The sequence below is a fragment of the Dermochelys coriacea genome, chromosome 15, assembly GCF_009764565.3.
Source record: "Dermochelys coriacea isolate rDerCor1 chromosome 15, rDerCor1.pri.v4, whole genome shotgun sequence".
Classification (NCBI taxonomy): domain Eukaryota; kingdom Metazoa; phylum Chordata; order Testudines; family Dermochelyidae; genus Dermochelys; species Dermochelys coriacea.
Genome location: NC_050082.1, coordinates 11,221,241 through 11,246,032, shown reverse-complemented (window position 1 = coordinate 11,246,032; position 24,792 = coordinate 11,221,241). Strand labels below are relative to the sequence as shown.

Below are 24,792 nucleotides of genomic sequence, written 5' to 3'. Positions count from 1 at the left end.
TTCTCCAATCCTGTTTTTTCCTGAGCATGGGGGTGGGGTTGGTCTCCTAGCTTAGGTATGAAGAAACAGAACCAATAACCCAATCTGGGATGTTATCTGGCAATCTGTTAAAAGGACCCAGCTCTCTCGGTGTGCGCGTGCGCATGCACACACAAAAAAAAATTAGAAGAAAGCTACAGAAAAAGCTTCTGGTATGGTGCATCAAGTTATAGGAATTGTTTGGTCAGGGTGGACAGTTCTGCCAGATGACTAGTGCTGCTTTGGGAACACACATCCCCCTCTGGGCTGAAGAAAACAATATTTTGAAGCAAGAAAAGGTCCATTCCAAGAGCCAGCTTCTCCGTGATAGAAAGAGAGCCTGAGTTAAGCACTGTGAAACCAACTTCCAGCCAGGCACCACACTGAAGGTTTTGTGAAGACCCATAACAGGGGATGTTACACAGCCAGCCAAAGGCAGGAAGGATTGGCACTGGGAAGCTTATTTGTGCCTTCCAATTAACTCCTCCACCCTTATTGGCCCTTCTCTCACAAAACAGTGTTCAAAAGAACACCATCAATTCCTCCTCAACTTGTTCCCAGCCTCTCACTACAGGTGTCAGATCCTAGTTACTTGCTTATTATCACTTAAGTTATCACTCAGAGATCCAAATCAGGATTGTCCCAAGTGCTGTACACAGAGATGATGACAGTCGTTATCAGAGATACAACAATTTACCTGCTTCCAGCCTAAGAGAATGGGATACTTTTAGAACCTAATGTTACATCTAAGACAATCCATAGGGTTTGCTAATGAGTGACAAGGTTCCTCCCACATATTGAGAGCATCCATCTCATTCCCACCCACTGCCAACTGTGCACATTTGAAGACATTCTGATTAACTTAGTATCTTTCAGAGGACTTCAGGGAGACACACAGCCCATGGTCTCAAGTTTAAACAGTACTACTTTAAAGCTCCAAAATCTGACTAGATCTTTACACCACACTCCACCATCATAGCCAAAGATGGATTTGCAAAAAGAAAAGGAGTACTTGTGGCACCTTAGAAACTAACAAATTTATTAGAGCATAAGCTTTCGTGAGCTACAGCTCACTTCATCGGATGCATTTGTGAGCTGTAGCTCACGAAAGCTTATGCTCTAATAAATTTGTTAGTCTCTAAGGTGCCACAAGTACTCCTTTTCTTTTTGCGAATACAGACTATCACGGCTGCTACTCTGAAAAAAGATGGATTTGACTCTCATCTACCCTGCTACACATACCTGTGTGCAATGGCCTCCTGAAGCAGATGCATGCGATCCCAGTAAGTTTCAGGTTCAAAGCCTGAAACAAGAGAACCAGACAAAGGTCATCTAAAACTATTTAATCTTTACCAACACATAAGAGGCTTCCTCAGGCCAGCTCCATTGTGTGCTTCCCCCTAATGCTTTAAGCCACCTCCTTTTGTCCTATTTTATCTGTCAGCACTCGCCCTGAACTCCCAGCATCCCATTAAGAGGATTTTTTAAAAACACCAACAATTGATTCATGAACCAACCCTGGATTTGGCTTTTATGACCCTGGAAGGAACATACATAAAACAGTAAATACATAGGATTTGAGAGGGGAGGTTTCACTGTTTGTTGCTCTTGCGATACTATCAAATATTGTCCCATGTTTCTACTTCACCCATCTTTGGGCATCGATAAGAACTTAGTTTTGGCAAGGGGGAAGGCCTGGGGTTAAAACCAACTCACCCTCCATGAGGGTCCCTAACTCCAAATGATGAATATATTTTTATTTAGTGAGGATCAGGAAAAAAATTAGCATGACCACCATTTTGAGCACCAAGGCATTAAAAATAGCCTATTTAAAGCCAGTGGGGCTACACCTGTACCACAACACACAGAGTATTCATTGCTCTTTCTGCATTTACAGTCAGACTCCAGGAAGAGTGTTACCAGGGGTGAGAACAATTTAATCAATACAATGAATTTTTAAAATTTGTAAACTGAGTTCCTTTTCAAATCATCCCTCTGTATGATGCATCTCTATGCTGGGACTCATGAAGCGCAGACCTCTGGGCAAGGCTCACAGTTGAGGCTTATCACAATAGCGTCACTAGGAAGGGAGAGGTCATACTGAAGAAAAAAAAAAAAAGGATTGCAGTTCCTAGCACTTAATTTCATGAGCAAACCTTCCTATTCAGAATGTAACCATAGCAACAAAAAGAGGATGCCAACCAAGGAAGCCTAGCCAATATAATCTCAGAGAGGAGGGAATGAACAAATGCAAGATACAAATGCAGACTGGCTAGCGGGACGGATGGGAGCTGTTGGCAGAATGGGCTTTTATAATTTTTACAAAATGACAGCAGGGTTAACTACCTGACATTGTTGCCATGACACTGAAAGCTTCTATAGAAACGGAGGAGAATGAAGGACATGGAACTCTCCCTGTTGATGGGCACCTCTCATTACCAACATAATGCTGTGGTGTGTGCCAACTGCCCTGAAGTACAGCTTCCCTCCTCATGCTGAATGAGCTGTATCCTTAACAGTAGATGGGAGGGAATGTAATGGCAGGCATCTTATGCAGCCAGTGAACATATTGTAGGTGTGATTCTTTATGCTAACTACACATCCCAGTGAGAGTTCTCCCTGTAAGAAGGTACCCAAGGCTGGCTGGGGAATATTTCTTACCGTCAAACAGATGCTCACTGCCCTCCTTCAGCAAGCAGCTAACATTGAGTGGAATGAACAACTGTGCTCGAAGTGGGTCTCCATATAGGTAACTAGGCAATGCAAATGGACCCTCCAGGACTGGAACCAGCAAGAAACCACAGGATGTAGCTTTCCGATGCCAACCCTGAACCTGTGAAGGGATTCAAATAATGAATCACATCATGTATAGCTGCATGGAAAGGAGTACTTATGTGCATAAGAGCAACTTGTCTCGCCAACAACAAATCAGACACGTTCAATTACCAAGGGCTTTGCCCGCTTTGCATACTGAGCATGCAATCATCTTCATAAGCCAAGCAGCACAAATGCAAGATTTCAAAATTTTATTTTTTAAGGCATGCCACATAAATCAGAATGCTCAATTAGATCAGGCCATTGAAGAGAAGCTAACTGAAGTCTTTGCATCAGTCCACACTGCAGAGGATGTGAGGTAGATTCCCCAAACCTGAGCCATTCTTTTTAGGTGACAAATCTGAGGAACTGTCCCAGATTGAGGTGTCATTAGAGGAGGTTTTGGAACAAACTGATAAATTAAACGTAACAAGTCACTAGGACCAGATGGTATTCCCCCAAGAGTTCAGAAGGAACGCAAATATGAAATTGTAGAACTACTAAGTGTGGTATGTAACCTATCATTTAAATTAGCTTCTGTACCACATGACTGAAGAATTGCTAATGTGGCTCCAATTTTTTTTTTTTTTTTTTTTAAAAAAGCTCCAGAGGTGATCTTGGTAATTACAGGCTGGTAAGCCTAACTTCAGTACCTGGCAAACTGATTGAAACTACAGTAAAGAACAGAATTATCAGACACATAGATGAACATGATTTGCTGGGAAAAAGTCAACAAGGCTTTTGTAAAGGGAAATCATGCCTCACCAATATATTAGAATTCTTTGAAGGGGTCAACAAACAGGTGGACAAGGCTGATCCAATGGATATAGTGTACTTGGATTTTGAGAAAGCCTTTGACAAGGTTCCTCACCACAGGCTCTTAAGGGAACTAATTAGTCATGGGATAAGAGGAAAGGTCTTCTCATGGCTCAGTAACTGGTCAAAAGATAACTGGTCAAAAAAGGGTAGGAATAAATGGTCAGCTTTCAGAATGGAGAGAGTTAAATAGTGGTGTCCTCCAGGGATCTGTACTGCGACCAGTGCTGTACAACATATTCCTAAAAGATTTGGAAAAAGCAGTAAACAGGTGGAAAAATTTGCAGACGACACAAAACTACTCAAGTTAGTGAAGTCCAAAGTAGACTGTGAAGAGTTATAAAGTGATCTCAGAAGACAGGAAGACTGGGCAACAAAATGGCAGATGAAATTCAGTGTTGATAAATGCAAAGTAATTCTCACTGGAAAACATAATCCCAACTATACATACAAAATGATGGGGTCTAAATTAGCTATTACCACTCAAGAAAGATCTTGGAATCATTGTAGATAGTTCTCTGAAAACAAGCACTCAATGTGCAGCATCAGAATATTAGGAACCATTAGGAAAGAGACAGATAATAAAAAAAAAAAAGAAAATATCATAATACCATTTTATAAATCCATAGTACGCCCACACCTTGAATACTGTGTGCAATTTTGGATGCCCCATATAAAAAAAAAAGATTTATTAGAATTAGAAAATGTACAGAGAAGGGCAACAAAAATGATTAAGGATATGAAACAGCTTCCATGTGAGGAGAAATTAAAAAGACTGGGACTTTTCAGCTTGGAAAAGACGACTGGCGGGTAGGATATGATAGAGGTCTATAAAATCTGAATGATTTGGAGAAAGTGAATAAGGAAGTATTATTTACTCCTTTACACAACACAAGAACCATAGGTCACCCAATGATATTAATAGGCAGCAGGTTTAAAACAAAAAAGAAAGAACTTCTTCACAAAATGCACAGGCAACCTGTGGAACTCATCGCTAGGGGATGTTGTAAGGGCTAAAAGTATAAATGGGTTCAAAAAATAATTAGATAAGTTCATGGAAGATGGATCTATCAATGGCTATTAGCCAAGATGGTCATGGATACAACCCCATGCTCTGGATGTCCCTAGCCTATGGCTGCCAGAAGCTGGGAGTGGATGACTGGGGATGGCTCACTCGATGATTGCCTGTTCTGTTCATTCCCTCTGAAGCACCTGGCATTCGCCACTGTTGGAAGACAGGATACTGGGCTAGATGGACCACTGGTCTGACCCATTATAGCTGTTCTTATGAATGCACTTAAAATGGGATATTTCTAAGGAACTGATTTAGCCTGATTACAGTGAATGGCCAAGGACTGCTTAACTGGAACAAAATTTTCATTTAGAAAGAGGATCTACATGACCAATGCCAAGGGTTTGAAGGGGAGTAAACAGTCTGGGATTTCTGAATGCCAGTTTTTTGATACAAAAGTTGCCAAATAACAAAAAGAAACAAAGTTAAAGTAAACAGCAAATGTAGAGAATTTCTTGTATTTTTATCCTTGGTGTTTTCAGTGGGTTTTTAAAAAGTCTCTTTGCTGAACTGGGACAACAGGCTGCCTACCCAAGGGGCTCCATTAACATTTTTTCACTGCTTTTCATTTTAAAATTCAAGGCACAGTGGGTTAAACTGTACTGGCTCTCTGCACGAGTCAAATCCTACACCGTGGCTCAAGTGGGACTTAAAGTAATGCCTTGGCCTCGTGCTGGCCCTCTGCACAGGGTGAATTTAACTCATTAGAAGAAAGAGAATGCTACACCTAAGATAGGGTGACTAACCACACTGATTTATAGCAATGATAAGAGACACTCAAACTCAGCAACACACATGCATAGCAGTAGCAACAAGCAGCAAAAATGTCGTTCAAAAAGATACAAACTTCACACCACAGCATCTGTCCTAGCACTTCTCACTGGCTTCCCACCAACTGCCTTGCTGAATTTCTCTGCGCGCTCAGGTAAGGACACACATTTAATCAGCCTGGCAAGTTTGAGAGCATCCAGGACACAAGGACCCTTACCATCTCAAAGAGAACAGCTGCTGTTACTGCCATCCAATGCAATTTGATCTCGAAGGCAGCATTCAGCGAGAAATTGCCATGGTAGTAACAACTGCACCACTCCAGGCGGTCAGTACGGTTATTCACATCCACATCCAGAGTCACTGTTCGCTGCTCGGGTACTGTGGCAGCTATGCAGATATGGAGTCAAGAGTATTTTAAAAAAATGTATCCAGAAGGGGAGAGAAAGAAAATTAAAATGAGACCAATTCGTTTTAGGCACGGGTTGCTTCATCCCCCTGCCTTGCACTTTTAGGGCCAACAAAAATAGTCCAAGAATCTTGCTAGCCTAGATCACAAGAATGAAAAGGAGAAGAGAATTCCACCCACACCAGGGAACTCTGCTGCCTCAATTCCTTTCCTCCAGAAATTATTATTCTAATCAGTCCAGTGACATCTAATCTTGGGTAGATGGGGACTCTCTCTTCTAGGAAGTGAATCAGTCCCTCAACCTACTAATTAAAAGTGGAGCTGTTCTATAATTTAGTAGTATTCCAGTGTGGAACAGAAGGTGCTATCGAGGGCTACCCATGTAACATTTGCCTCTGAGGCATTCCAATTAGATTATAATGTTCTTTACATATCTCCATACAAGTCACAACACTGCACATTTTTACACCAGGGAAGGAGTATTCCAGAGTTTACAATGTCAGCAAAAAGGAGATGAGGAATGCATTTAGTTTCCAGAGTAAAAGTGGTCTATATTAATGCAATGTTAAGGCTGTACGTTACAATTTTTAAAAAGGCAAAAAACCAAAAAGGTTCCTACAGCATCATCATCTTTGGCTTATTGCATTTAGGTAGCATTCTTTTCTTTTTTTAAACTAGTATTTCTGTAACGCGTAGAGGCCCCCTCCAAGACCAGGGCCACATTGTGCAAGGCCACATAGTACAGCCACATAGTAAAAGAAGGTCCCTGCACCCTAGAGCTTAAACTCTAAATAAGTGAGGGCTTGTCTACACTTATGACTAACTCACCTACTCGGCACTGCTGCAATCAATGCAGTGGTGTCCATTTAGTGGGTCTAGTAAAGACCTGCTAAGTCGATGGGAGAGCGCTTTCCTGTCAACGAAGCGCAAAGTAAGTCGGAGGGAGTGTGTCTCCCGTCAACAGAGTGTGGTGTAGACACCGCTGTAAGTCGACCTAAGTTACATCAACTTCAGTTACATTAGGTCGACTTGCAGCTTTAGTGTAGACCAGTCCTAAGACACAAAGGGTAGGAAGGGAAACAGGCACAGAAAGAGGGAGGGACTTGCCCAAGGTCACACAACAAGTCATCAGCAAAGCCAGGAATACAACCAAGGTCTCCTGACTCCCAGTCCAGTGCCCTACCCCTTAAACTAGACTGCCACTTCTTGTTATTCTTATTACATGCCTTAGTTTAATATGTTTCTATGCTGTTCAATATTGGACATAAAATACCAACGATATGCACTAAGGCTGTGTTAATATTGCTGAGACATTTCCCAACCTGCATATTTGAACTGTCCTTGATTAACTGTTTGGTATTTTTTAAGCAGAGAAAAGGAATTGCTCATGTTCTGTAGTCTTAGCATTTAAAAGTTCCCAATTAAGTTTTGAAATTCACCCCCAAGATGGAGGGAATTGGGGCAAGGGCAGAGTTCCCACCTTTGCTTCTGCTCTAATTTGTCAGGAGACCATTTTCTGGGAGGCTGGGTTAACAGTGCAACATCCTATTGTTTATGCTGCAATTACTTTAGCTTGGCAACAGAAAAAGAGATCGAAATAAATAATAAATAATAATAATAATAAAAAATGCCAAAGGTGTCATCTTGGAGAGCATGCAGATGCTTTTTTGTAGTTAAGTCTCATCACTTCCTGGCAAAGATTTATCTCCTCCTACTCCCATATAGGCCAGGTATAGTCAGACATACCAACATCTTATTCTTTTATTTTTCTTGCTGCTTTTTACTCAGATATCACTGAAAATGCACTGTTGTGGGTGGCTTGGGGGCTCATCTTAAAGTTACAATACCAGCTTTTCAGGAGTCATGCAATGTAACATAAATGATGAACCACCACACAAACCCAGTTCGGGATGTTTGAGGGGAGCATCCCAATAGGAGGTAAAGCAGAAGCAATTAAATCAGTAAGGAAGGCAGGTGCTGTCTGCCAGTGCAGCCGCCAGACACAACAATTCACCAGCCAATTTGTATAAATTAGCACATGCTGAAGAATGAACTCCCTGCTCCACTGCTAGATTGTTTCTCCTCCCAGTTACTGGTAACACAAGACTCTCCATCAAGACTGCAAACTGTCTCTTTCTACCTTACTCAGTGCCTCTATTAACAGACCAAACAACTGGAGGCAAATTCCCATAGGAGCACTCCTAACAATCCCACAACTTCAAAACTATCACTGGATTAGCATTTTAAATATCTCTAAATTTAGGAGACTCAAACGGGTTCTTAGAAAATGGTCCTAATTTGAAGTTATAACAGAAGACCTCAGGCTTTCCATATGCTTGGCTGATTTTAAGATAACTCACCTGCTTCCCAACTGTGTCTTGTACCAGTATTAACTAATGAGTTATAGTGCACATTGGAGAGGAGCAGACAGGTTATTCTTCAACCACAGATTAACTATGTACATGGTTATAATTACTAGTGCAGCATGCATTGCTATAAATCAAAAGGGACAAGATTATATACATCACAGATCAGATTTTCATTGGGAAGGGAAAACGGACAATCATCAGATAAGTGATAGGGAAGTTGGCAAGGATAAGGATTTTACGGGTACACAGAGCTTGTTCCAGAGCTCCCAACACTTGCATGCTGTTTCATATCACAGGCTGACATTTAGGGAAGGTGGAGGAGGGGAAGAAATCAAATGCAGCCAAAGTCAAGAGAGGAACAAATGAAGTCACGTGGACCGGCTGCCACTGGGGTTAGTAAAGCTTCCTGCCTCAGATGTACTGGAAATGTTTTTGGAGTGTTTAGATGAGAAACAGCACTGAAGTGGCACACAAACTTATTTCTTTCTGAGAACAGGTAACATCACTTTGTTTACTGTAGGAAAATCCAATCATCCTTTAGAACAAACCGTAATGGACAACAGCAGCAGTATGGAAGCGCTTTTCATCCCAGAACAGCAAAACTGATTATGGATCATTAACTCCATTTTATGATGGGGAAACTGAGGAACAGAGAAGTGAAGTGATTTACCAAAGCTGCATGGTGAGCCAGACACAGAGTCATGAGCAGAACCTAGGTCTCCGGAGCCTCAGTCCTCTGAACCACACATTATCTGGACACCAGGCTGGGCTCAGGTTCACCTAGCTCATTAATTATGCCAATAAGGTTTTGTACTGGCCAAAATGATAGCTTTAGTGTGTAGTAGGTAAGGAGCCTCCTGCTCCCGTTAGCTTAAGATAATAGAATTGTTAGCTTATTGGTCTAGGCCCCTCCCCTCATTTTTCGGTTTCTTACGCTGTTCCTCTTTGAACAAAGCTTTCAAAAATATACACAGCTTACCATAGCTTCAGATTTAGAAGATACTGTTACTATACAAGAGGAAGGGTTATGTCACTTCTCTTCAAACATATAACAGAAGAGCACTGGGGATTCTCTCTTTCTAAATGTAGATGAGACTTTATAAGATGCATCTTATAAATCTGAAATTGTGGCAATGGACTTTTCTAGCATGTTTTACAGGGAACATATAGCATATGGCAGGAGCAAGTGACTCAAGCTGGCCTGGAAATGCAACAAGAAGATGACAAAGCACACATATTAGGACATATAACTAGTGAGTTTCACTGGCTGTTAGTGGTAGAAAAGGCACCGTGTGTGTGGTCTCTGTGGCACTCTGTGAAAAGTGCTTTACAATGGAAGGAGATTTTAAGATGGGATAAGGATATCCACTCCCATTGCATGCCCTGATGATTCAAACCCCCAGTTCATTCACACCGCTGGTATCTTTTGTAATTGTAGCCCCAGGTGTCTGACCTGGAGTTCTTCCCCATTACACAGGGTTTCAGCCTAGACTGGTGCCACCACGGTCTCCAAGTGTCACAGTACACAGGACTTTCCTACACTCCACTCAATTCTCAACAGGAAGAGTATCACCAGGGCTCTTGCTACTGGCAAACACTTGTTGAGGAACATTAGACTTAGTTAAGTGAAGTTTTAGTGCTCTGTTGTTCTCACATGTCATCATTTCCATGTGCACAGCAGGGACCAAACTCCATCATGTGGTTGTGAAGAGTCACACCAGCTCCCCATGGAGATGGGAGATGAGTATTATCTCTTCCTCAAACTCTGAGGATGGGAATATTTTAATTTTTTGCTTTTAGGTAAGAATGAGTACAGATTGTTCCTCTCAGCCAGTGAAACGCATCCCAGAGACATGACAATGAGACCACCTGCATGACAAATGTACGGCCAGCATGAGATCTGCAGCCTGTTGCTGGTCCACGTGAGATCATACCCTTGGTTGGCTGCTATTCCCCTTCAAAATTACTCCCTTGTACTTCACCAGATGTCATCTGTGTTCCGCATCTACCTAATAGTGCGGCTGCCTGGCTCCGTCCTCCGAAACTGCGGCTAAAGGAACTGTGCCTACTTGCATAAGAGGCTGGGCGGCTGGGAAGCCAGGGCAGGAGGAATGCTGGGATTTCTGAGTGCAAGAGCTCTTCTACCACAAATGCCACCTCGAACCATTTCCTCTGGAAAGTGGAGAAATCGTCCACTGCTGCTGTGTGCCACATGGTGGGTGGCTGCTGCATACCCACTGGATAAAGGCAATGGGAAAGACTGGTCAGTCAAGCACAAGGACCCCTTAACACACAAGGTTACCATTACACTTCCTGAGTTTCTAGAGTCTAGGTTCAGAGGGAGCTGGAGATCGCACATTTGTCCTCAGATTTCCATCCTGTGAGTCGACAGTTCAAGGAAATTTAGTGATCTCTTCTAAAGGGTATGTGGTGAGGAGGGTGGGGAGAGTTGAGTTGTCCATCTGTCATTAAATTACCCTTCATTTTTTGGTGTTAAATTCACAAAGGCTAGAGCATCTCTTTGGATCCCTATACACCAGAGGTCTCAATATCCCGGCCCGCGGGCCATCTGTGGCCCGAGAACCTCCCCACTGCGGCCCATGGAAGAGAGACGCATGTAGACATGCTGCTGGCAACGTCTGCTGCAGGCACTGCCCCCTGCAGCTCCCATTGGCTGGGGGAGAGGGACAGAGATACCATCACCAGTCGTCAGGCAGAGTCAGCCAGGGAGGCAGCGTCACTTTTTTCCACAAAGAATATAATCAAGTCAAAATACCGAACACAGCTATCTGATGTCCACCTTGCTGCAATCCTGAAGGTTTCAAACTGCTCGGTCACTGAGGCTAAACATCAATAAACCTACAGAACTGAAGTGTTGCCAGGTTTCTGGCAAACACTAAGAACCTCTCTGGCAGGCGAAGAATTGTATAAAGTTGTATGACAGATTCATTATTTCTGAGAAAAGAAAAGGAGTACTTGTGGCACCTTACAGACTAACAAATTTATTAGAGCATAGATGCTCTAATAAATTTGTTAGTCTCTAAGGTGCCACAAGTACTCCTTTTCTTTTTGCGAATACAGACTAACACGGCTGCTACTCTGAAACCTGTGATTATTTCTGAGATATTCAAAATAAAAAATACAATATAAAAGTTTTCTTTTCTGAATACCATCTTCAGTGACATTACTGGCCCGCTAGGAGGATCTGAGGACCGGCACTGGCCCTAAGGTAAATTGAGTTTGAGACCCCTGCTATACACCATCCCCCCTCCTGCAAACATTTATTTAATGATGCTCCCCTTTCAAATCCCTTCTCAAGATGCACTTCTGCTGCAACACCTACAACAACTTAACAAAATTCAAGGGCTACACTGAAGAGCAATAGGGAAAAGCTCAGTAGTTACATAAAAGCCTGACCTCGGTCCAGCTCCTTATCAACAACAATCTTGTAGAAGTAGAACCCATAGATGAAGGTGCGCAAGGCCTCTCCAGATGCGTGAACAATCAGTTGCTCATCCAGCATTTTCTAAAGAAAAACAAATGAAAGGCAGCTTTCAGTGGTGAATCGGGGCTTTGGGGTGGGAACGGGGAGTCATTAGGAAAGTGAGTCTTTCCTTTGGAGACATTAAAGGTTCAAGCTCCTCACCTGTAAAGATGAGAACGGCAGCTGTGCTTCCCTAGACGTGCCAAAAACCCAGCAGGCTAGTAGTGAATAGGGTCAGAAGTCCTCATCTTCCAGATAAACTGTATTTTGTCCCTTTGAAGTTCCCTACTAACTAGACTCTTTCCACTCTGTGTACTATGTCCAGTGTTTGCCCTCTTATTTATGTGTCTGTGTCTTACATATGGGTTTTCAGGGAGCTGCAATTAGCCATCACATGGCTTCAGGGCTCAGAAAGGTTCTAGGATCCTCTGTGCTAGCTGGTGTGCAGTCTCAGGAGAAATGAATTCTAGAGCATTTCTAAGCCTCAAAACACAAATCCTGATGTGGTTCAACAGGGGGTGTGTGTGTGTGTGTGTGTGTGTGTGTGTGTGTGTGTGTACACGTACTTATGTAAGTATCCTTGAACAGAACAGTGTGTGTGTGTGTGTGTGTGTGTGTGTACACGTACTTATGTAAGTATCCTTGAACAGAACAGTGTGTGTGTGTGTGTGTGTGTGTGTGTACACGTACTTATGTAAGTATCCTTGAACAGAACAGTGTGTGTGTGTGTGTGTGTGTGTGTGTGTGTGTACACGTACTTATGTAAGTATCCTTGAACAGAACAGTGTGTGTGTGTGTGTGTGTGTGTGTGTGTGTGTGTGTGTGTGTGTGTGTACACGTACTTATGTAAGTATCCTTGAACAGAACAGTGTGTGTGTGTGTGTGTGTACACGTACTTATGTAAGTATCCTTGAACAGAACAGTGTGTGTGTGTGTGTGTGTACACGTACTTATGTAAGTATCCTTGAACAGAACAGTGTGTGTGTGTGTGTACACGTACTTATGTAAGTATCCTTGAACAGAACAGTGTGTGTGTGTGTGTGTGTGTGTGTGTGTGTGTGTGTGTGTGTGTGTGTGTGTACTTATGTAAGTATCCTTGAACAGAACAGTTTTATGCTCACTGTTCTCATGACAGCTCCAGTACCCAAAGCAGTTATTAGAAGAAAATACAACCACACTGCAGTGACTTACACTCCTAGCTAAAACTAGGGCTTTTGGTAACCACCAGTCAGTGTGAGATTGTATGTAAAACTGCCACCATCACACCAGCAGGGGAAAAAAAAATGCAATCATCATGCTGCTCTGTGATAGGACATCTAAAATCAAACCACTGAAGAAAATTTTTTTTCCAGCCAGTATCTGACTTACAAAACAAACAAACATTGTTGCATATTTATTGCGATCTCCATCTCAAGTTAATACTTACTGGGGGAAGCAGAGGTATAAAAACCTAGTGATAGAAAGTCACATTTCCCTACACATACATAGTAGTGGAGACACTCTTGAAAAACATATTAGTAAGAGGATTTTAAATACAAGAGAGAGAGAGGGACGCACACACACAAGTTTCCCAAGATCTATGCTTTCCCCAGTGAATGGGACATTTCTGGCCCATCCACCTGCCCTCTTGTCAATTCTCTCACCTGCATGATGTCAATGGCCATAGCCTGGGTCTGCACCCCTTCCAGGTTGTTCACCAGCCAGTGGACTACCTCAGCACTGATGAAACAATACGGAGAGAGGCCCTTCTGTTCAGAGAGCAGCTGGATCCCTGTACTGAATCCCAACAAGTAAAGCATGTAACTAACATGAACTGAAATCACACAGAAAGACAGAAAAATTACTACTGCAGAGAAGGAAAACCCAGAATGAGAAATCTGAAGTTCTCTGTAGCTTGTGTACCGTTAATCTCTGAGACTGCAGAAGTTTGTATTTTGCAATGGAGAAAGCTCCTAAATTACTCCCTCTACAGTGACTCCTGCTTAGTCAGGCCTGGAACTGTAGCACCGGAACTCTGTGTAGCCACATTTTGTACCCTAATTTCTACAGTGACTCCTGCTGGGAGAGGCTAGAACTGAATAATACAAAGATCGCTAAAGAAAAGCTATTCCACCATAGACCATGAAACTCTTCCATTGGGTGCCCACCTATCAAATCCTGCTTCAAAGCCTCACAGTGAGATTTTAGGCATGTTTTGACTCCAAACTTACGTGGGGTGTTTCATGGCTTCAAGAATCTCGATCAGAGTGGAGGAAGAAGTCAGGGAGCTTGCAGAAGACTGCTGAGAGCTGGAAAGTAAACAAAATTGTGTTTAACAGTCCTGTAGCTGCCAGTCTAGTTTGGCAGATGTTGAGGAGAGCTGCTGTTTCTTCTCTTCACAGCAATAATTGTTCCACATTTTATCTTCTGTTCTTGGTGCATGTGCCAGTAATTTGCAAAAGGGAGGAGAGCCCAAGCATGCAGCTCTTGCTTCAGGAAACCTCTTTAGTGCAGCACAGAGCAAAGGGGAGGAGTTAGTTACCTTTAAGGAGCAAAGAGAGATGACTAAAGAAGAATGGGTGAAAGATGCAAGCACATTTTTGCACTGGATTTACTCATGCTATACAAACCCTATCTGCATGCACTGTAGTTCAGAAGCAATTCAAAGCATGCCATTTTAAAGATATTAACATGGGAAACAGGTGCTACTGTAGTTTATTTTTAATACCACTTCCCCCATCATGTTTCACCACCATATTGGAACCCCTTGGATTCCAAAACCCACTTGATCTAACTATGCACTGGAGGGACCCCTTTCTCCACAGAGAAGAGAAGATATTGATTTCCACATCCATTCAAACCCTGGCTTTCTCAGAGTGCTCCACTAATAGCCACAAAAAAGTTCTGGAAGGAGCAGACTGTTGGGGTGAGGGAAATCAGGCTCATGTCCATTCAGTGCTGGACAACTGGGCTAGAAGGCTGGTTTTTAGTGCCACTATTCAAGGACAGCATTCTCCATCTAAGTCATAGAACATGGTCTTCAAGTGACATGTGCCTTCCAGTGCTGACACACATGAAATGAGCACAGCACATATTGTCCTATGTTTCCTATGCTAAGTACCCCTCCCGCCCCTGTTACCAGCAAGAGGAATGTATTGAACAGAATATCATTATTGAACTGCTGTGCTCTTCTTACCTGTTCTCAGTGGAGCCAGCTGTGGCATATCCCTGGTCTCCTATATTCTGGGAGCTTCCAAAGGGCTGAGTGCTGCCCCTATCAGCTGACTGGCCTGTGTTTATCAACATGTTGCCATCTACGATTGGAGGAACTGTCTGATCTATAGAGACCTGTAAGGAGCGAGACATAGCAACATCTTTATACAATTCATAGCACATTCCTTTTTCGACTTTCCCTGCCTCTCATAAGCATCCCAGCTCAGACTCTTCATAGGGCAAGCAGTCCTTTATGCAACCATAGACATATACAACAAAGACAAACATGGTCTTGTTTTGGTCGGAGGTACTGACAACTCTGCAATTCGTTACATCAGTGTCCCAAATTGACCCAGATTTACATAAAGATCACCAAGTAAGCAGCAACCGTGCTAACAGAATTGGTAGCAAGGTAGCAAAGCTGGCTGCAGCCTGATATTTTCAAATTTTAAAAACGAACAAGGAAGCATTTAGATTTAAGAGAATAAGCACCACCACACAGCCATGGCGACTGATAGAACAGGAACTCAAGTCACTGAATGGAAGCGGTGAGCAATTTAAAAGCTCACTGCTCTTCCTCTGAGATTGAAGCATGTGAATTCACCAGAGGGATTTCAGTTTTCATTATGCAAAACAAAAAAATAAAAAAAACACCCATGCAGACCTCTCTCTCTCTCTCTCTCTCTCTAAAAATAAGCCATAATCCATCTATCTTTGATTTTTTTAGGGTAGTATCAGAAAACTGATTGGCACTCGCCCACAGCCATATCACTGAGTGATACTACAGGACACTTTCCTCCTGCCCGAACACTTGTACTAGTCCATGGCAGACTGAATAGTTAGCAAAAATTAACATAAAAGCCTTTCAGAAACAACAGGAACGCAGAAAGATTCAGCAAAAGACAGGCTGTAATTATCAGCTACCATCTGCCATTAACACATATGGCTTAGGGAAAGACACATTATGTAAAAGCTACATAAGAGGAGTGGGTGAGGGAGATGTGAATGGCAGAGAAAGTCTAACTCAAACAGGTGTACAATTAGGGCTTATCTGCTTTTGTGATTCCACAGTGCCCAGAGAGTCAAGCACAGGACCTGACTGAAGGCATACAGCTCCCCTTGGCAGGGAGTTTGATGGAGGATGACAGCCAGTTCAGGGGGTTGGAGAAGGTTTTGCTCTGTGTCACCTCTCCTCGCTGCCATCACCCAAGCTCTCACACTTTGCAAATTGTGCCCTTTCGATACAGCCAAAAGTGGCAGATGCTCCATATTGAAGCTACAGCACATTCATCCCTCCCAACCCCAGAGCTGGCTTGGACTAGCAGCACCTTCTGAGGATGCATTACCCTGTAATCAACTACTAAGGAGTGCGCAAATGTCATCTGACACTACTACCCTATGTTTCAGAGTAGCTACAGCTCATTGCATGAGATCACAGTGAATTCCACAATGTCTCCATTCCTGAGTAAGCTAAGAATTCTAAGGTGGCACCTTGACCTGGTTCTCTACAGCACCAGCTATCAAGGCCCATACCACAGGAGATATTTAACAGAGAATTAGACAAGTAAGAGCTATTGCCATCCTTGTTTAGTGAAGGTAGAAATCAGGAACTTACAATGTGAAAGGAAAAGTTTGAGTATTTGGCAAGTAAAGAACAACAAGGAAGGGTACAGGAGCATCCAAAACACAATACAAATACAGAGCTGTGGATGGAAATATGTGCATTCACCAGCAGTCCCTTTATATTAATTACTACCCTTTTAGTGCAATGCACATCTCACCGCTGCAGAAACCAATGAGCACGGGTGGTAACTAGCCCAGGCCTAGCTTCCTCAGTTACAAGTTTAGGACCTGAGATGCAATTCATTGTTTCAATCCAGATGTCAGGGATGGGAAGATCTGATTCAAAACTAACCTGCGGGTAGAAGGTCGAAGCTGTGCGTGGGCTGCGAACAAACTCCATAAAGAAGGCCCCATCCTGAAGGCATCGGAGGAAGTAGAAGCAGTAGCAGCAGCAGCAGCGACAGGAACAAAGAGGTGAAGAAAAGCAAAGACAGCGTTGTGCAAGTGTGCAGTAACCACAGGGATGGAGTGAAAAACCAAAAGAGACACCTCCATCCAGATAGGCAGGCAGATCAGAGTTCAGAGCATCGGCAGACTCTGCTCTGAGATGTTCCACCTCCCTGTTACAAATGCCCCAGACAATCACATTAGACTATCACACTGATGAGGGGCCTGGCCAAGCACATGCAGCTCTGAGCACAGTCTCAAATTCTATTATGGTGCAGGGGAGAGGGAGAGAAATTCACTGTAAAGAAGCTCTTTCACCAATGTCAAAGCATGCACAAATTAAATGGGCACGACCCCTCCTACACACATACCTGGCATGGACTCTTCCCTTGCTGCTAACCAAGGTATTGTACCAAGAGCCTCGCCAGAAAAAAGATAAGGCAATTGAGCCCCTCTAGGTTTTCATTTGTGTTTTCATTCTTTGTTGCCTTCTTTAGGCACAAGCCTTTCTCCAGTCTGAAGTTACTAAGATGGGCCTGTACCTGGGGATACATGTACACCTGACTTAAGTCCTCAGGGACTTCACCACATGGTTATAAACCTGGCACCTTCTTTGGTGCAGGAACATGGCAGGTGAGCTGTGGCCCCAAACACAAATGCTAATGCAAGTAACTTTACAAACTGCAAGGTGTTCCCCGAATGTTTTTTGTAGCTAACTCATCATGCTAACCACTCATGGTTGGCTGAGAACTACCTGCTAAGTTGATCCACCATAGCATCCTGCAGCCAGGGAAGGTGCATTTTGGTGCGACTTTGACTCAGAATGCTCCCTCTTGTCTGTTGATATAACACACAGCTGTGGTAGTGTCTCTCAGCACTTGGATTGTTGATCCCTGGGGTTGCAGCAAGGATGCCTTGCATGCCTGGTGGATGGCTCTGAGCTCTAGGATGTTTATGTGATGCATGAGGTGATGTATTCCAGAAGTCTGAGACATGCTCTCATTGATGTTTTTGGGTGAGGCTGAAGTTGCTTGATGAGGTTTGCTATTGTTCGGAATCTTTCATATACTAATGGAAACATTTAATTGTAACCTGTGAATGTGAAAATACCCATTGCTCTCTTTAAAATCTCTATATGTAGGTATTTATAAAAAAGCTTATCACTGGAGTATCCAGACACTGTCAGTGACTGATGAACTTGTCTGAACTCTACACCAAATCTTCCATGAAGGACAGATTTTAATACGGCTACTTTTTGATTATGGCCAGCCGTATTTGTGCTTAGAGCAAGGTCTCCTATGTAGCATGTGATAAAATACTTTGCCAGTAGAGTCAGCAGGAATCACTGACAGCCAAGCTATTCCTTTCTCCATCTGCAGAGCATGCTGGTTCCCATGTCACTCTCTTCCCCCACATCCTGCTATGTGAAATCCCAGCAATGGTGCAAAAAGTAGTGTGGTTTTTAACTAGGGAAGAGGAGTGCAGAAGTGCAGGCTACTATGCAGCAGAGGTTTAAGAGGAGATTTTATAGCACAAATTAGGGTCTCATGGTTTGCAAATGTACTTCAGTCTTAATGTTCTGCACCTAGCTTTTCCAAGTTTAAGTGTATTGACCCTCTCCTCTCATGGAGCTCAGTGAGGTCCATGTCTCCAACACAAATAAGTGTTTCTTACTGAAAAGGTCAAAACTTCAGTGCCAGTTCACTTGGCAATACAAACTACATTCAAACGCAGATCTTCAAGGGAATGCAGTATATGCCCTGGATACTGTACCATCGGCACTTTCTTAATGGTCAGTACCAGGGCACCAAAGGGGCCCTTCTCTGGTTGTTGGCTGCCCCTTGACAGTTATTCCTGCATGTCAGACTCATGAATCTTGTGTCATGACTCAGTAGGCACCTGTGCCTCAGTTCTGGAGCAGTGCTCATGACGACCCCATCAGACATCATCAAAGCCATAACGGAGGCAAATAAGTGGAACTTCTTGGTCAACATAGCCCTGGAGACTTAGGGTGGAATCTCGGCTCCCTAGGGCTCTCATGGAGAATGACAGACTGGAGGACTGAGATCTAGAGCTGCATCCTTCCTTTCAGTATCCAATGAGGCTTGCAGAGTGCTCCAAGAGAAACAATTTTAGGCAGGCTTTTCTAACTTTGAGTTTGCTTAGAAAAGAGGTGATATATGGTACATTGCTCAGGAATACATCCCTCTCCTAAACAAAATAGGCACTTAGAGAGCTCATCATTAAGTGGCATTGAAGCTTCCCACAAGGGGCAGGTTTCAAACCTCGGAGATTTAGCTTCTGTCACTTTGCTAGAGCCCCTGTATCGGGCTGTGTATGTGCTTTTTCTATCTTAAAACCTGAACCTGTCTAAAATAAAGCATAACAAGTTGTGTGTTGCCAATGGGCAAGAAGACTAACTTATGACTAACTGAGCACAGTGTGCAGAGAAGCAGGCCAACATGGCAAGGGTTCTATCTGGCTGTCACAGGTGTTAAGAATGATCTGAGGGACAGCTGGACCTGCCCCACCCTTTCTGCCTTGGAGGTATAGGGGGAGCCACAAGGACATCTAGGATGCAGCAGCATCCCCAACAGACATTGCTAGCTTAAAAAAAAAATCTGACCTCACACGCACGGCGCATATGCGAAGCAAGAGTGGAATCTATGTGTACAATCACTCCAAAAACTCTCTGTTACTTGAGAATGTCTCTTCTGAAATTATCAACTAAAGACTGGACAGGAGTGTTTTTACCTTGCGTGGGCTGTCCACATAGGTGGGAGTGAGGGCAATACTTCCACTCTCAGCAGGTTGGGCAGAGCTCTTCCCAGCAAGCATTGCTGCTTGCTGCTCCCCCAGGGTCCTAAAACAAAGGATAAAAAGCCATAAAGATTGTTACATAGTGTCCCAGGTTGGACCAAACACTGGCTGAAAACTATTGTTTTGGGAGGAAGCATTGCTGTGCTTTCTAGAGACAGATGCTTTCCCCTACACTCAAGCTCAAAAGGGGTCTATCAGTTTTTTAGAAAAGAATGATTTTACCCCATATACACAATACCTTGAAGCCCTGAATCTATTAACTGCTTTTCCTAACACACAGTACTTGCTGTGAATATGTTCAAAGCTCTCCCCTAGTACACTAGCATCAAACTCCTTGCTTTCAGTGGTATATCTGGTACCAGCACTCTTGGAATTTACTCACCATCATTCCTAAATTATTGCTGGTAACACATCTACTTAGCCTCAATTTTACAGCCATTTTAGGCAGACACTTTTGTTCAAATGCAGCTAACGTAGAGCACTTTCCATAGGGATTTGCAAAAGGAATACTACTAGAGTTTATAAAACGCGACCAACTCTGTTGTCTTATGATGGGAGTTGTTAGAGTGAAAATCTCTTACAAGTAGCTGAGCATTTGGTTGGTTTTTAAGAGGAAAATGGCAGTTGGGACTGCAAAAATATATTATGTCTTTTTTTTTTTTTTTTTTTTTAAAACATGAACCTATAGACCATTTCTGCCTGAGCTGATGAATCTCAAATATGGACATTCAGTCAAAACAGAGCCAGTACGAACTGACACAAACATTTTTCAGATACAGAAAAGAAGAATAATTTACATTTCATAGAAAATGAACAGGTGCTTCCCCCATCCCACAATGTATTGCTAAGCCCAACACAAAAACAGAGGGAAGAGGTAACTAGGCCTTGGTCTACACTAGAAGTTGAGGTCGAATTTAGCAGCATTAAATCGATTTAACCCTGCACCCGTCCACATGACGAAGCCCTTTTGTTCCAACTTAAAGGGCTCTTAAAATCAATTTCCTTACTCCACCCCCGAAAAGGGAATTAGCGCTGAAATCGGCCTTGCTGGGTCGAATTTGGGGTACTGTGGACACAATTAGATGGTATTGGCCTCTGTGAGCTATCCCAGAGTGCTCCATTGTGACTGCTCTGGACAGCACTCTCAACTCAGATGCACTGGCCAGGTAGACAGGAAAAGGCCCGCGAACTTTTGAATTTCAATTTCCTGTTTGGCCAGCATGGCAAGCTGCAGGTGACCAAGCAGAGCTCATCAGCAGAGGTGACCATGATGGAGTCCCAGAATCGCAAAAGCATGGACCAAACTGCGAGGGCTGCTCTCATCTTGGTATTCTTGCACCTCAGGGCAGGGGAAAGCACGTAGCAAAGTTCCATGAAACTGCCCTTAGGCATGCGAAAGTTTCGCAGCCACTGGGAATCGTCCCAGACCTGTAACACTATGTGGTCCCACCAGTCTGTGCTTGTTTCCTGAGCCCAGAATTGGCGTTTCATTGCATGAACCTGCCCCATTAGCACCACGATGCCCACATTGCCAGGGCCTGTGCTTTGAGAAGTCTGTGTCCATGTCCTCATCACTCTCCTCACCACACTGACATCGCCTACTTGCCCGGTTTCGCTTTGCCAGGTTCTGATGCTGCATATACTGCTGGATAATGCGTGTGGTGTTTAATGTGCTCCTAATTGCCAAAGTGATCTGAGCGGGCTCCATGCTTGCCGTGGTATGGCATCTGCACAGAAAAAAGGTGCGGTTGCTCTGCCGGAGGGAGGGGCGACTGACGACATGGCTTACAGGGTTGGCTTACAGGGAATTAAAATCAGCTAAGGGGGTGGCTTTGTGAGAAACTGAATGGCCCCCTCAAGGATAGAACTCAAAACTGGGTTTAGCAGGCCGTTGATTTCACAGAGGAAGGGAGGAAAGGAGGAGAAAATGAATACAAAACAAGTCTGGTCTATTTCTTGTTTTGAGCCACTTCATCTATCTTAATACATCTTGCTGGCAGCAGACTGTGCAGTACAACTGCTAGCCATCGTCATCTTCTGGGTGCTCGGCAGAAGACGGTGCAGTATGACTACTGGCCATTGTCTTCTGCTGATTAAAAGACAGTGCACTGCCAGTAGGACTCAATCGCCATGAGACAAAACTTAAAAAAGAGAAATGACCTGGCTGAGTCACTCCCATGTTTGCCCAGGCGCCCCTGACCTCATCGAGGTCGGTTAAAAGAGCACCCAGGACTACGTCGACGACGGCTACCAGTCATACTGCACTGTCTGCTGCCAAAAGGCAATAAACTGCTGCTGTGTAGCAATGCCGTACCATGTCTGCCAGCACCAGGAGACATACGGTGACGGTTAGCTGAGCGGGCTCCATGCTTGCCATGATATGGCGTCTGCAAGGTAACTCAAGAAAAAAAGTCGCAAAACAATTGTCTGCTCTTGCTTTCACGGAAGGAGGGAGGGAAGGGGGGCCTGCCAATATGTGCCCAGAAGCACCCGCGACAATGTTTTAGCCCCATCAGGCACTGGGATTTCTACCCAGAATTCAAATGGGGGCGGAGACTGCAGGAACTGTGGGATAGCTACCCACAGTGCAATGCTCCAGAAGTCGATGGGTTGCCTCGATTCTGTGGACACACTCCGCCGACTACATGCACTTAGAGCATGTGTGGGAGGACACACAATCGACTGTATAAAAACGCTTTCTCCAAAACCGACTTCTATAAATTCGACCTAATTTCGTAGTGTAGACATACCTAGGAGGTTTGAAGCTTGCTTATACTGAGTTGTTAGCTACCAGTGCATCCAAACCTATACTTAATCTTTAGTGTAGACATGATTTAAAACAAGGTAGCTCAGGTTTCTAAGATGCACCAATATCAATCACATTGCACCAGTGCAAGACATGTCTATTCTAGAGGGTTTGCATTGGTGTAGCTACACTGGTGGCTGAAATCTCAGGTGTGGACAAGGCTTTAGTCTTGCATCAGAAAATCAAATACTCTGAAGCTATTCCAATAGAGAGGGAAGGCAGCTCACAAAGCTAATGCGCAAACATAATTAACCAGCAGTGTATCCTACAGTGTATGAACTATGACTTCAAAAATCCTTCTGCAAGACTCATCTCCTTGCTGGTGTCACCTGCTCAAGGACTTGAATCAATTCTCTCCTCCTGTGGGAAGGTGCATTCGAGTGTGTGTGTGTAAAACTGATTAGCATGAGTAGGCGTTGAAGTGAGCTGTAGCTCACGAAAGCTTATGCTCAAATAAATTTGTTAGTCTCTAAGGTGCCACAAGTACTCCTTTTCTTTTTGTGAATACAGACTAACACGGCTGCTACTCTGAAACAAGGAGTTAGAATGTCTGTGATAATGGGACTTGCTCTCAAATCCACCCACAACACTGAGAGCAAAGCAGACTCTCGAGTGATCACAAAGTGGAATTTGGAATCACACCAGCAATTCCCTGTTTAGTCTCTTTCCTCCCTGTATGTTACATTTCCTGAGTTGAAATAACTGTCCTGCCACCTCCTCTGAAGTGTTTTAGTTCATAATGAAGATTTTGAATATTCTAACAACATTAGTCAGGAGATTCAAAATAAACTCGTTGTGTCATTAAAGATCTTGGTTTTAATCCATAAAGATCTCTACAGTTTGGGATCTGGTTAGCTTAGAGACTGCCTCTCTCCCACATACCATTCCAATGGACTAGATCATCTGAGGAGCTATTGCTGTCAGTCCTAGATGGGCACAACTGGATTGGAAGCAGGGTGTCTTCAGCAATGGTCTGGAAATAGTTTTGTTTGCACTGACATTGGTACAGCCTTCCTGCTGGCTTACTCTTAATACATCACACACATTACATATGATGTTTAATACCCTCAGAACAGTAATAGAAAGGAAACAGTGATGTTACCTCCTTGAGATATGCAATAGCTATGGATATAAACAAGCATGAACATGAACGCCATTACTGGAATGTGAGTGTAGTTGAGAGACCTGCTGATGTCTGATGTTATAACTCAAGGATGTTAATGACATATTACTGGACTCTACAAACCATATCCCCAAACATTTTATGAACAATTCTGTATAAAGTAATGCTATACTGACTGTGCTGTATCCTACCAGCTGGATGGAAGGATCTCAAATGTGGAGCTCATTCCCTCTGAACTGTCAGTGCCAGAGATGGTCATCCTTTAGAGCTTAGTGCAAGGCTCATCTTTTTAGCCAAGACTTTGCTGGGTGGATCTAAACTAAGGCACTTCCTTACCACTCTCTCCACTTTCCTTATTTTGCTCATAGTGGGTAGGTCATTAATTCAGGGGTAGGGACAGTATTGCTGCCCATAGCAAGTGGTACAAACATGTTTCATGTGTGATGCACCAGGATAACATGGTGATGATCTCCTTGTAAGCTACTAATATAATCTTATCTCTCTGCTACCCTTGCACTTGTACAGATGTAACATACCCAGTCCTACTGAAAGGAATGGCATTTCCCCACCATTGTAACTCCTCTCATGGAGCAAAATCTGAGGCGTTCCCTTTGTTTGATGATAAAGTCCCCCATGCGCTGAGCCTGTGCCAGGTGGGTGCTCTGGGATAAGGGTGTTTATTAACTTAAGTGTTGAGACTCACTTCTGACTGGCTTCCATTTCCAACAGGGCTGAGAGGGCCGAGGTTCCCTTCTTCCCAACAGGCGGCCCAGAAGGCTCCAGAGAGTGAGTGGAGATTGGGCCAGCCAACTGCAAGCCTTTCATAGCAGCCCCTTTCTAAGCAAAAAGGAACAGAAGAGGAAACAATGAGTCGAAGTCTTCAAGGTTCAGCTGAACAACAATGAAGTCAGACCTTGTAACAGTGATAATATTTTGGAGACGGCACCTAACAAAAGAGCAAGGGCTTCTCTACAAGGGGAACTGACTAGAATAGCAATTCCAGAATAGCTCCCCATAGGGACACTTTTCCAAAATAAAAGTGACTTTGTTCTGGAATAATTACTGTGCTCACAAAATGGAGTAATTATTTC

At 43.5% G+C, this 24,792-nt stretch overlaps 1 protein-coding gene across 31 annotated transcripts in view; it reads right to left on the bottom strand.

The window, feature by feature from the left end:
- Nucleotides 1-24,792, bottom strand: part of DEPDC5 (DEP domain containing 5, GATOR1 subcomplex subunit) — a 64,605-nt gene that overhangs the window by 1,484 nt on the left and 38,329 nt on the right. For 9 of the 31 annotated variants that reach the window (XM_038373181.2, XM_043498011.1, XM_038373178.2 and 6 more), the window contains 11 exons: nt 24,405-24,538; nt 19,707-19,815; nt 16,858-16,920; nt 14,926-15,077; nt 13,961-14,038; nt 13,394-13,526; nt 11,684-11,792; nt 10,276-10,503; nt 5,709-5,878; nt 2,680-2,851; nt 1,261-1,321 (listed from right to left, as the gene is read on the bottom strand). In XM_038373181.2, the coding sequence (XP_038229109.1) occupies nt 1,261-1,321; nt 2,680-2,851; nt 5,709-5,878; nt 10,276-10,503; nt 11,684-11,792; nt 13,394-13,526; nt 13,961-14,038; nt 14,926-15,077; nt 16,858-16,920; nt 19,707-19,815; nt 24,405-24,538 (1,409 nt within the window). Of the gene's footprint in view, nt 1-725; nt 1,010-1,231; nt 1,322-2,679; nt 2,852-5,708; nt 5,879-7,668; nt 8,391-10,275; nt 10,504-11,683; nt 11,793-13,393; nt 13,527-13,960; nt 14,039-14,925; nt 15,078-16,857; nt 16,921-19,706; nt 19,816-24,404; nt 24,539-24,792 lie in introns of those variants that run through there. The other 22 variants (XM_043498019.1, XM_043498023.1, XM_043498026.1 and 19 more) reach the window with 8 other exon arrangements.